General features: G+C 46.0%; 1 protein-coding gene across 1 annotated transcript in view; it reads right to left on the bottom strand.

The window, feature by feature from the left end:
* Window positions 1–12,749, bottom strand: part of KIF5C (kinesin family member 5C) — a 164,074-nt gene that overhangs the window by 88,397 nt on the left and 62,928 nt on the right. Inside the window, exons 3-4 of the mRNA XM_040229009.1 lie at window positions 8,368–8,441; window positions 1,671–1,775 (exon numbers count right to left, since the gene is read on the bottom strand). Of these exons, the coding sequence (XP_040084943.1) occupies window positions 1,671–1,775; window positions 8,368–8,441 (179 nt within the window). The remainder of the gene's footprint in view (window positions 1–1,670; window positions 1,776–8,367; window positions 8,442–12,749) is intronic.

The following is a 12,749-nucleotide window of genomic DNA, read 5'->3' as shown; positions in this document are numbered from 1 at the left end:
CTGTCCCTGTGACAATCACTGGGGCAGGGACCCCACCAGCCATGTGCATCCTGGACACAGCTCATCAGACCAAGGCTGGGCCAACGGGCTCCTTCCCAGGGGAATGAGGGAGTGGAAATAAGAGGGTGTGGAGCAGAAGCTGTGATGTCACCCTCTTTCCCACACAAACAAAAGAGAAAGATGGTCTGGGACAAGAGAAAGAAATGAAGCAAGAAGGCAGGGAAAGGGACCCTAACAGGGATGGAGTTTCTTTTGGCGGTAATGAAAATGTTCTGGAACTAACCAGTGATCCTGAAAGCATCATACAGAGCTAATTTGATGTTTCCAATAGAAGTTTGTACTTTATTGTTGGTATATTTTTCACAAAAGATTTCTGAATAATAGGACTACCAAAAGTAGAAAGGAAACTGGGTGTCAGAATCTGTTTTTGCTGGTAAAAGACTACACTAAGTCTTATTGAATGTACTTTTCAAAATTCATGTTTAATTTTGCATTTTGCCTTCTTAGTGCCTAGTTTTCTTGCCACCTTCTAGGATAAACATGTACAAAACTTTGATTTAACTAATCATCTGTAGTCTCACCTTTCAGAGGTGATGCTACTAAAATTCTTTATGGAAATCATATAGTCCCCTTTCATTTAAAATGTGTTGTAAGACTTTCCATGTAACTGTCTAAACACTTATTTAATAAATCTGCTTAGTATTCACTGGAGTAATAAATAATGATCATGGTTGTACAATTTGGAAAATATACTAAGAACCATTAAATTGTACACTGTAAAAAGGTTAAATTTATTGTAGGTGAACCATATCACAATTTTCTTAAGGAAAAGCAGAGCCTGGATTTCTTACTTCTTCACAACTCCCCGCCCCCACACCCGCTGTCAGATGCTTTATCTACAACAACTTCCTCTATTTGCTTAAACAAGTGACTTTCAGTCACTTGCAAACAAAGGAGTTCCAATGAATATACCCCTCATACCAAATATTAAGAATTAACAGCTATAGTTAAGAGAGTAGAAATCTCCCTTTTTCAGTTCAAATTTAAGCCAGAACATAGGTATGAAAAACAAAAACAAGAAGGAAAAGAGTTCCCTTTCTCAGCACTTCGCAGAACCGGCTCCTCCAAATGCTAGCCTGTCACCCTCCAAGGAGGGAAAAGTAGGTCCACAGTCAAAGAAGCTGGGAAATGTGATACACCACATGTCCACTGTGCACAGGTGCATTAACCAAAGGCATGCTGAAGCATGGGGTAAATTTAAACTGTTCAACAAGAGCATTTTCCCAGCTAATTTGGCCACATAAGCCTTTTCCATGGCAGCCCACTGAGTAACGATATGAGGGACTGGGTTCCCCAGACACACTTCGGGAAATGCTGTCCTTGCCCAATTACAGACACACGCCAGTCATATCTATAGAAATCCATAGGGTAAAGGGGAGAACTCAGACCACAATCACGATGATTCCATCCTAAAAAGGGCTTTGCCTTTATCTCAATACGTCCTTGGTATTGGCCTAAGCCATTAAATAATAAATATGGCTCTGCTGACCACAGAAATGTCATTTAAAATCAATAAAATCATCTTCTATGTGCATGTAAAAAAGAGGAAAGCAAAGAAACACAATCTGGGGCTCAGTTTCCTCTCTCGGGACTCAATCAGTTGCACTTACCTTGATGTGGAACTCCAGGTTCTCATCCATGGAATAGATATGGTCAAAGATGTCATGCGCAATCCTTGGAATGATGCCCATGAGCTGAGGGTCGTGTAGCTTCCCCTAGCGAGTGAAAAACACGACACAGGTATCTAAAGGGTGCTGGGTACCTGAGCACCGTGTGTGAGAGAGAAAGGACCATACCCGGGCTTCTTAAACAGGAGCAGGGAGACACTTAAACAGAACACAGAGAGTGCCTGCTCCCCTGGAGATCCACCCCACAAGCCAACAGACCAACATTTAGCAGGACAACTCAAGCCCGCATGGGACAGCACATTTTGTCAGGCTCTGAAGGCCCACAATATCCCCTCCTGCTGCCACTGGGGGCAGCAGATCAGTGTGTATGCAGCTGAGCTTGTGGGTAGAAGGGAGAGAAAGGTAGCTAGAGAAGGAATGAGGTTATATGTGTGACTGTAACATATTAAATGTGGGCTTTGGTTTGGAATGTCTACACACTGACCAGAACCTACAAAGCCAAGTTAATCTGTCTTAATGAAATCACATCAAGAGCTGACAGACATAGTTTCATCCACATCATCACTGCTTAAACATTTCTAAGAACCTGATTCTGCAAATATCTGCAGTAGCCCTTTAAAAACCAATCAAGAAAATGCATTTTATCAATTTCTTTTAACATCTATACTTCCCAGGTTTTATTGTTTCAAATATTTTGACTGTTTCTAATATACAAATCTGCTTATACACCTTTTTTCCCCTTTTTCCCACTTGTATTCATTTTACCTAATATATGGATGGATAGATGAATGTTTCTGTTATCTCAATTATCACTAAATCCATTTTCAAAATCCAGAATTTGCTGTTTCAAAGACTTTCAAAAAGATATGGCATAGTACCTGAAACTAATTCTTCAAGAGGAATTCTAGAAGTGTTTAAAGCAACAGACTTACAAAGGACCTCAGCATACAACTTCCAGAGAGCCTTCTCTACACACAACAAAGGAACACTTAAGTTCCACACTGAACAACCTTTCAGCTCACAAACACAGGGATTGCATGTCAAAGCAATTGTCAGTAACTGCATACACAGATCACTCTGGGTTTCAGAAGTTCTAAAATTCTAGGAAGAAATGGAGCTGGCAGAAAAGCCAACTTGCTCTCTCGTTTTCCAGGAATGCCCAACAGTCTTTATGAATTTGACACACGTATCTTTGTTCCAAATCTGCCCAGTACCTGAAAGATCTGCTTTGTTTTCCTCAGTCAAGTCCTCTTTTCCTTTCAGATGACTTTCAAGCCAATGTTTGAGTTATGAGAAGCAAGAAGTCACACAAACCCTGGCACTAACTACAGGCCACAGAACGCTTTCTGTATTGAGCCATCCTTCAGGCACCTGATTCCTGACCGTCCGCTCTGTCCAAAGCAAGGGAACAGCTGAATTCAGACACTTCTGGCCTCTGGCAAAGCTCTCTTACCAGGAAAATAGGTACTCTCATGGAATGCCTCATCTGCCAAGAATCCTAAATCATTTGATGTATTTCTCTTGTTACTAACTGGCAGGATGGCCAGTTAGTATTTCTTTCCAGGGCTTATGAGACTCAGTACAATATCTACTGCATAGAATTACTATAGAATCTAAATTGAAAAGTATATATAATGGGCTTAGTGACAATCAATGTTATTATTCAGCTCATAATAACGTTCTCATTAAGCAGTTGTTAGGGTTTATTTGACCTGAAGAGTCTTAAAACATGTTACTACCCCAGATATATCTAATGAAAAGAAAGCCAAATTACTGAGCCGTCACTTCTCATTGGCCATCATAAACATGTAACAAATCAAAATATTGGACCCCACCTGCTTTGGACTGTGGACTCTGCTGGCAGAAATGGTACCTACACTGAAAACACAGATCTCTATTCTATCAAATAGAGATACCACCAATGGGCCAATCTGACTCAGAAAGTCCGAAGAGTATCCTCCTCTACTACCCCCAACCTGGAGCTCTTGAATAATCCATCACAACACTTCAGCTTCTCCTCAGTGGCCCACAGCCAAAGGAGAATGATTGATAATCCAAAAATCATTTATAATTGACTCAAATCTGTTTCCCTAGATGCCTTTGCTTTCAACAGACTGATCTTCCAATTAATTCTGGGTGCATACAAGTTTTGACATCCCGTTTTCGTCGGGGTGTGAACCAAGGCAGAATCAGGATGAGTCTAGACACTCCCTATTTTGTCTCCCTGAAGACTCAACCCAAAAATCATACAAGAAGGAGCACATGTTCGTTTGGAGAAGGCCTAGCAATACTCCCCATTCCCATAGGGATGCAGTGATACCCAAAGGTACCAGAGGTTTAAGGGCTAGGATGCCTTCTTCTAGCTCATAAGCCCAAGAGAGGTGAGGGCCTTTATGCTCAGTAAACTGAGGATGCCAGAATAATCTGTGTGGAGGGGTGTGTGTGTTGGGGGGGGTGTGGGTGTGGTGGCAATGTACACGGTGTGGAGTGTGTGCTGTGTGTAAGGTATGATGTGTGTTTGTGTAGTGTGTGTATTTGTGTTGTATGTGGGGTACACTGTGTGGGTGTGAGAGGCATGAGGATGTGTGGGGGAGGCTATCAATGTGAGGTGTGATGAGGATGAGTGTGTGGAGGTGTGTGTGGTGTGTGGGATATGTGTGTGGTGTGGAGGTGTGTGTGGTGTGGTGAGAATGGAAGTGTGTGGTGTATATGGTGTGGAGATATGCTGTGTTTGTGTGTGGTGTGGAGCCACGTGGGGTATGTGTGGTGTGTGTGGGGTGGAGGCATGTGTGGTGTGGAGGCGTGTGTGGTGTGTGTGGGGGGCAGTGATGATGGATTTGTGTGGTGTGGAAGTGTGTGTGGTGTACATGTGGCGCAGTGATGATGGATTTGTGTGGTGTGTGTAGGAGACAGGCGTTCCACACAGGTCTTCACTGCGTCTCTGTTGCAAATGAAAGGTATATGTACACAAACAATAAATAGTCACCTCAGGCAAAAAAGGTAATAAAGAGGCAATGAGCTCTAGAAACTCAGAGAACAGAAACATCCCTTGCAGCTGGGGTGACATGGGATGGCTTCCTTGAAAGACACCAGATCTTGAGGGATGAGTAAGATTAAGAAGACGTGAGACTGTGGGCAGAGGAAACAGGAGAAAGAGAATCGGGGAGGGACTGAGAGAGCACGCTGCTGTTTGGAGAATGTGACAAGTTTAGTCGGCTGGAGGATCAGGGGTGAACTCGAGTAGACATTACCACTCCATCATCTTGTTTCTCCCAGAAAGCAAAAGAGACATTTTAATTCTTGCACCCTGTATAATCTTCCTCAATTCCTGTATAATTTCCCCACTTCTGAAGGTGGCCTTCTTGGAGCACGTGTGAAAGCAGAAACCAGACCCAGGCCATTGGCCATGGAACAAGACTCCCTTTGTCCCAGCCCCAGTGGCCTCCTCAGCCTCCCAAGCAGGACAGAGCTTCCTGAAACACTTAAGAAGGGAGAGTGGGGGCCCGTCAGCACACAAGCACCAATGCACGCAGACAGGCTCATGAAAATCGACTCGGCAGCTCCTCGCAGCAAGACAGCCTGCGCCCTCCCAGGGCCTCCAGGTGTCCCTTTGGGCAGAAGGAAAAACACAGTATGTCTGCATCCATCTGAATCAGTGTGCAGAAGCAGGCCAAAAAGCAAGCCACAGGGCGAGAGAAGCCCTTCCCAGCCTCCCGCTCTGAACAAAGGTCCAGCCCTCTCTTCGTGCAGCCAGCACCCCAGGACCCCTCTTCCAATCAGCCCCTGAACACTGCCCACCAGAGCCCAGCCAGGGCCCAGAACACCGAGGGTCCCCTCAGCTTAGCGCCAACACTGCCAAGTGTTTCCCATTTGTGCTGAAAATCCGCCTGAAATGCACCATCTTCAGAAGCTAATCTTTCCAATTTTATGTGGGCTTATCTGTTTGGAATCACCACTGGATGCCAGACCCCAAACTGGGGCGGTGAGGGGGGGATTAAAATGAAAAACAGCTTTTAAATGTGACAGCTCTGTCCATTCACGGAATTAACAGTCCCTTCCCAGAGCTTTTAAAAGATCGCAATGTGTAATGCAGAATATATAAAATCCTCCTTGTAGAAGGTGAGAGCCCTGCAGGGTTTTGTTGGTGTGTTGGTTTTTTTTTGTATTTCAGGGCCCTGGGTTTCCTGGTCTCCTGCAATGTCTAGACTTCAGCGTGGGGCTTCCCCTTTCCTCTGTTTAAAATATTTCCTACCTTTTCTCCAACTACCATCTCCCTTCCGAATGAGCCAGATGCAGAGTATGGAGGGGGTGGGAAGGCACTAGGGTAGGAACCCCATCCACCCCACTCCTTCCTCCTGCAGACATAAGCATGTGGTCCTCCAGAGTCACAGTAAAAGAAAGCAGCTCATTCCCAGCAACCTTTTGAAATGGACAAGGAAGGAACAGCAACAGAATTCAGGCAACTGTGAGAGCCACCCGCACAGCATCCTGTTCCTTTTAGGTCCCATGAGTACCTCCAGACCTACGGTACCACTCCCAGGGTGCAGGGTTTACGCAGTGAGTCACAGACAGCTGGAGAGGCTCTCATTTAATGCAACATCAATTTTAGTGTGAAGGGGCTGGCACACCTCTTTGCCACCTCCTCACATCCACCTATATACTTGGCCACCCACACGCAACACAAACAAAGATTCTACTCTGGGGACAGGTCTCTGGTGGTTTGCAATTTAAATTTTGGCCATTTAGCAAATACATTGTATTTATTTCTCAAAGATGAATTAATCCCAAAGCTTAAAAGGTCACTAGTGTAAGCATTTTGTAAGATTTGGGGGAATCTTACAAAAATATTGCATTTTTTTTGCATTGTATATGGTTGGGCAAGTTTCCAAAAAACTAAGGAATGATTCCCTCATAAGAAGCTGTCTCCTTCTCTCTCTCTCTTAGGTGTTATGAAGGAGTTTCTACCCATGGCTACTGGAGTAGGTGAAACTCAGGCAATGGATCATTGCAGTTTCTCTAGTGCCTAGCAGGTTAAGTGTCTGGGGCCCAGTAGAGAGGCAGGAGAGGGGCCAAAGCAGAAGCATGGGGTACACCCATGCCTGTACCCCATTTCCAAGGATGTGAGATGCGCTGCCACAGGATGTAAGATGCAGGGAAGAGAGACCAAAAGGCTCGGGTAACCAAGAACATTTCTGCTCCACTTGGGAAAGGTGGCAAATAAACCTGGGGCTTCCTTGAATCCTTGCAGTCTCTGAACCCCTCTGTCTCAGCAAAACAGGAGGGAAGTGAGTCAACACAACAGGAATGAGGTCCCCCAGAGTCATGCCCCACACTTGGAAGTCGGTGTGAGCAGAACACCAGAGCCCTGAGGATATTAGCCTTGTGCCTTTGAAATCTCTTCTTCAGTAGGAATGATTCATAAGCTAAACCGAGTCTGCAGTAGCCAACTCAGTGACAGTCCCAAGAGGGGACCGTAAATGAAAAACCTAAGCTTAAAGGATTACGGATTCATCTTACCCTGCTGCTTGTAAGATGAATTCCCCAAACCTCCTCTGTGTAGAAGCTTATAATAACCACTCTTCACCTCTCCTCACCTGTCAGGTGGGCCCAGTCTTTAGAACAATTATCCAGCCCCAAAGGTGGTTTAGGAGTCAAATCCATGGCAAAAAGCAGGAAAAGAAGAGGTAAAAGGGGCCATTTTTTTCTGCAGGCATGCCCTGTCTGGAAAACTGCCTGGAGCCACAGAAATCCAGGGCCAACAATTAGAGCTGGGGGCACAGCCTCAAGGGCACAGGGGGCCCAGGGGTGTATGTTTCTGGGGAATGATGCTAAACATTCCCTCACGATGTGCATGCAGGGGACCAGGGGACCACAAGGGCTGGCCCGACACTCATGGGTCAGCCAGGACCACCACAAGGGTACCATTTTCACAAACATTCTATCAAAGCCCTCCTATGGGACAGCTGTGGTCTCACACACTAGCAATGTGAGTAAAGAGGTGAACGAGACAACAAACAGCTTTGCTCCAGTGAAACTTATATTCGTATCATGGTGAAATTGCACCCAGAGTTGCTAGATCATCAGAATTTTCAACCAAAATGTATAAGAATCTAAGAATTTTCAACTTAGGACTGTTTGAAATTTTCCCATTTTAAACACTGCCTGCAATTTGTAAAAGAGCAAACAAATAAAAACCAAAAAACCACAGAACACTGCAGGTCATAGAGAAATGTGTCTGTGGGCTGAATTTGGTCCAAAAGGCAGCTTCTTTCAACCTCTGACCTACAAATTTTTATTTATTCAGAAGAGACTCGCCTCCCCAGGGACTCTTTAGAGAGTAAATGATTTTCACAACAGACTTTCTCAGCAAGATTGGGGTGACAGCCCATAGGGATACTCACGCCGCTGGTTAGCTTGTTGTAAACAGAAGTTATTATTAATATTTTCACAGAGCTTTCAAAAGAGGATTTTTTTTTAATACTGAACTCCTGAGACTTTATTACTCACCATTATTTTAAAAACACCTCAAAGATACACAAAAATTGTGCCACAAACATAACATCCCCTTAACCATCTCTATTGCTCAGTCAAAAAGCCACATGCCCCTAACATTTTGCAGGAAGCATCACTTCCATACAGTCATCTCAGAGACTGACCTAACAGCACACTGAAGCCTTACCTCCATGGTGTGTGTTTTTCCTGATGAGGTCTGTCCATACGCAAAAATCGTCCCATTGTAACCCTCAAGGACATCTGCAAGCAAGAAAAAAATTAAAAGTAACTCATTACTTTGATTGCATGCCAGTGCCGGTTGCCTGTTTTAAAATTACATTTTCCAAATGGCCCATCTCATTTTTCACACAAATGATGTATTCAATTCCATTTGCATTTTAAGTAGAATTGTGAGATAAAAGCAGGAATGAGGGCCTCCACAGCTCCACAAAATAAAAATAAATGGACTCACATGCCTATGGAATATATTAATAAAGGGAGAGGCGGACACACTTTCTCCCGGTTATACCAAAATCAAAATAGATATCGAGCACTATATTTTATTTTTAGTAGAAAGGTATTTGAATTTTCTTCTCCATGTTAATCTTTTGAGATCTATCGAGGGGGAAAATATTATCATGCCCTGAGTCTCTGCAGTGAGGTGCACATAGAATTTCTCTCCTGAAGATCTGATTTGGATTGGGTTAAACCTGGCCCCAGAGGGTTCCTTGGGGAGGTTTCTTGAGAAGCTGCCCGGAGCCCATTCAGAACAGAGCTTGTCTAGAGCTGGGCGGGGCCCCACTCCATATACTGAGACACACGGTGACAATCCAGTGAGCCCGGAAACCAGCTGGGTCCTGACTCAGATTTAATGCCTCTTTTTTTCTAGTGACTGTGCTAGGAAGACGGCCCCGGCCCAAGAGCACTGGGAATTTCTTTTAACTATGCAACGAGCAGGGGCTTCCCTGCTGGCTCCTCTGTAAAGAGTCCATCTGCCAATGCAGAAGACATGGGTTTGATCCCTGAGTCAGGAAGATCCCCTGGAGGAGGAAATGACAACCACTCCAGTATGCTTGCCTGGAGAATCCCATGGACAGAGGAGCCTGGCGGGCTATAGGCCATGGGGTCATAAGAGTCAGATATGACTCAGTGACTCAAACAACAGCAGCAACAGGAGGAGCAGACTGTGCTGACCCCACTCGCTGTAGGCTGCTTCCGTCTCACACAGAGATGACTGGGGGGCGGGGGTTGCGTGTGGACAGGCAGACAGACGTAGCTATGAGCTGGCGATTATCTGTGGGAATTCTTTCAAAGCAGCAGAGGTGATTAAAATATATTTAGTGCTCACTTCCCTCGATCTGCTTCACCCACATAAACAGCACTGACAAGCGGGATGATGCAAGATTAATATCCCTGACCCCTACCTTTACATAAGGGAGGAAGTTCTCATTCCTAAAAGCACAGAGAGGTGGGGAGAGGAGCCCTATAAGAGGGTGTCCTCTCCAAGGCCATGTACAAAGAGAAAAAAAAAATCAAGGCAGGTATTCAGCTCCGTCTATTTCAGGCCCTGATTAGGTTGGTTGGTTTGCTTTTTCAGTCTCTCAGTTTTATGATGGTGGTTAGTTTTTGCTGTTTTGTTGAGTCTCCTAAAAAAATTTTTTTTAATACACGTTTTACTGCTCTGAGACTTTGGAGTGTAAACTGGGATCAGAAAAGAGAGTGAGATTTTCCCTCGAGAAGCTTAAAAAAAAGAAAAATTAAATAGCAGGATTTTTTTTTTTAATAATCATAGCAGCTCTCAAGAGTTTGTGTCAAGCTATATTGAGAGAGAAAAAATGTTCACACGTATCTGACTTCTGGTAATGGTTTCCCTGGTAACAGGGGAAGCAAAAGCTTGAAGATTACAATGTAAGGGCTGGAGGTTCAAGCTTCAGTCTTCTTGAAAATGCCAACCTGCTCAGAGAAAAGGTTTCTCCGGTCGAAAACAGTAGTCAGAGTGGGAGCTCCTACACAACCACAAATGTGACATATTTTCAGGGACTTGGAGAAAGATGGATGTTTCAAACAACTTGGATGTTGTTTGAAAATTTTGTATGTTCATGGCACAAACAACTTCAGACAATTTCAATGCCAGCCACAATCACAGCACCTAAGCTCCTAACTGATTAGAAATTGATCCTCTCCCCAACCCTGAAAGGGCTTCCTTATTTTAAGTCCCTGTGGAGGAAGTACCCTAGGACCCATTAGCTCAGGCATTAGGACAGGAGGAAGGGACCCAAGGCCAAGGTCCAGTCCCTCTGCTCCTCCTCAGAGCCGCTGGCCACCCCACACGCCCACCTGCACCCAGAGGTGGCCCTGAGCAGCTGCCCCCAGGCAGCTGCTCCCCTGAAGAAACCTCAGCTCAGAGTCCATCTCTGCTGACAGCAGAAAAGCCAGTGCTTGCTTCTTCCAGGAAGTGACAGGACGAGGGCTTCGGAATTCTGCCCCACAGACATTCCCAGTGCCCCCATCTAATCCACCCCCACTAAACCCTAGTGAGTCATACTGTTCACCAGACTCCCTCAAGCTAAGGACTGGGACACACACACAGGCAAACACACAATGCTCGTGGACAGCATCGCTTGTTTAGGGTAGGGAGCTAAGGGCACGTGAGACTCTTGGAGAATCCCTGATTCTTTGTTGCTGCTATGGCAACACTGTGGGCAATTGCTTTTTATTTTTATTTTTTTTAAAGAAAAGGAGAACACATAAAACCCCATTAGGACAAACTCCACTTAGCCTTTAAAGTGTTCAGAATCATGTAACAATTAATTCATTGTTGGAGAACCTATCTCGGTGTTCAAGGTTGAAGAGGGCTGATGTCACCCTCTATCAACTGGGTTCTGAATCAGAAGGTGATTTAAAAAGAAAACAAGAAGCTCTTCTAACCTGGTGTCCTCTATTTCCTTCCAAACTCTGGGTTTGGGGCGGGGCGTTGCTTGTTGTTGCTTCTACATTTGCTTATGAGGGGAGAAGACAGACAGAGATGGGGGCACAGCACCAAAATGCACGTGAGGCTGGACCACAAATGCGAGGAGACGGAGGACAGCCGCCAAGGTCAGAAAGATGAGGGGAACAGGCCTGTGCTTGCCGCCACTGAGCCACATCACCACCCGCCCGCCTCTGCAGAAAGAGCCCACAGAGAGGCACTTTCATCACGCTGAAGGCCAGGTCCTGGGCCCGAGGAAAGCATCTGTTTCAGGGTCTCTGTCATAACAGGATGACTGTTTCTGTACACCAGCCACAAAGCCAGAGACCAGCCCAGCTGGACAGAACCTTTCTTTGTGACAGGGACTGGCGTGATGTGACCTCAGCTCACACCACAGGGCCAGCCGGGCCCCACACAGCACAGGTCCATCCAGCAGCCAAGCAAACCCAGAACAGAGCCCATAGTGCACGGGAAGAGTCCTGTCATCTCCCGGGAGGAAGGCGGAGGGGAGTGGGGTCCTTGAAAATACTCTGTGCCTCCTGGTGTGGCCTCAGAGGCAAGCTGCCCTCTCTAGGCTTTACCAGTTCTGAGTCTAGGTCTTGCTGAAGCAGAAGAGTTAGTTCCATTGACTGGCAGGTAAGCATTTGGGGAGGACAGAATCAGAGCTACACATCGGGGTGCCTGAGGAGGCTGCCGTGGCCTCCTGTCCTCTCTCCATGAGAAGCAGTGGCCCAATAGTGGCTCCAGTTGTTGCTGTTGTTTAGCTGCCCTGTTGTATCCAATTCTTTTGCAACCCCATGGACTGCAGCCCTCCAGGCTCCTCTGTCCATGGGATTCTCCAGGCAAGAACACTGGAGTGGGTTGCCATGCCCTCCCTCCAGGGGATCTTCCCGACCCAGGGATCGAACCCATGTCTCTTAAGTCTCCTGCACTGGCAAGCAGGTCCTTTACTGTCTGAGCTACCAGGGAAACACCAGTAACACCAGAGCCTCTGGCAATAGTGGCTAACAAGCCACCCCTGGCTTGGACTCCTAAGGCTCTCGCCAGCCGACCACACTACTCAAGCAGGCTGTGCCCAGAGATTGCAGAAGCCATCCTGCCACACGCCAGTGGCCAGCCTGCATGCTGGGCCTGCCAACCTGGGGGCACCCACGCCACTGTGCCCAGGCAAGGGCATGCTGCGTCTTCAGAACGGAAGCGTGCCTCCTCACTGGCAGCAGCCAGGGTCACCCAGCAGCCCTGGGAACCCAGTCTCTGTTTTTTTCCCTTTTTCCCTTCTCTACTCCCATTCCTACCCCTGCCTTTCTGCAAGGTAGTCCATATGGCGGGGCGGAAAAGCAATAACTCATAAAATAATTACCAAATGCTCATTACAGGCCCACAAGAAACGTGGGGGCAGGATAGTACAGAAAAATTCAAGTCAGACAAACTCAGGTTCAAGGCATGGCCTCACTAGTCCCTAAACTACCTGGTCAAGTTACTTCACTTCAATTTCCTCTTTAGTACAATGGGAATAATAATACTCACACACCTCATAAAGTCGTAAAGATCTAAAATGCAGTAATATATGTAAATGTATAGCGGGTACCTGACAGATAACA

This window comes from Oryx dammah, unplaced genomic scaffold (genome assembly GCF_014754425.2).
Source record: "Oryx dammah isolate SB20612 unplaced genomic scaffold, SCBI_Odam_1.1 HiC_scaffold_27, whole genome shotgun sequence".
Classification (NCBI taxonomy): domain Eukaryota; kingdom Metazoa; phylum Chordata; class Mammalia; order Artiodactyla; family Bovidae; genus Oryx; species Oryx dammah.
This window is presented reverse-complemented; position numbering and strand designations above follow the sequence as displayed.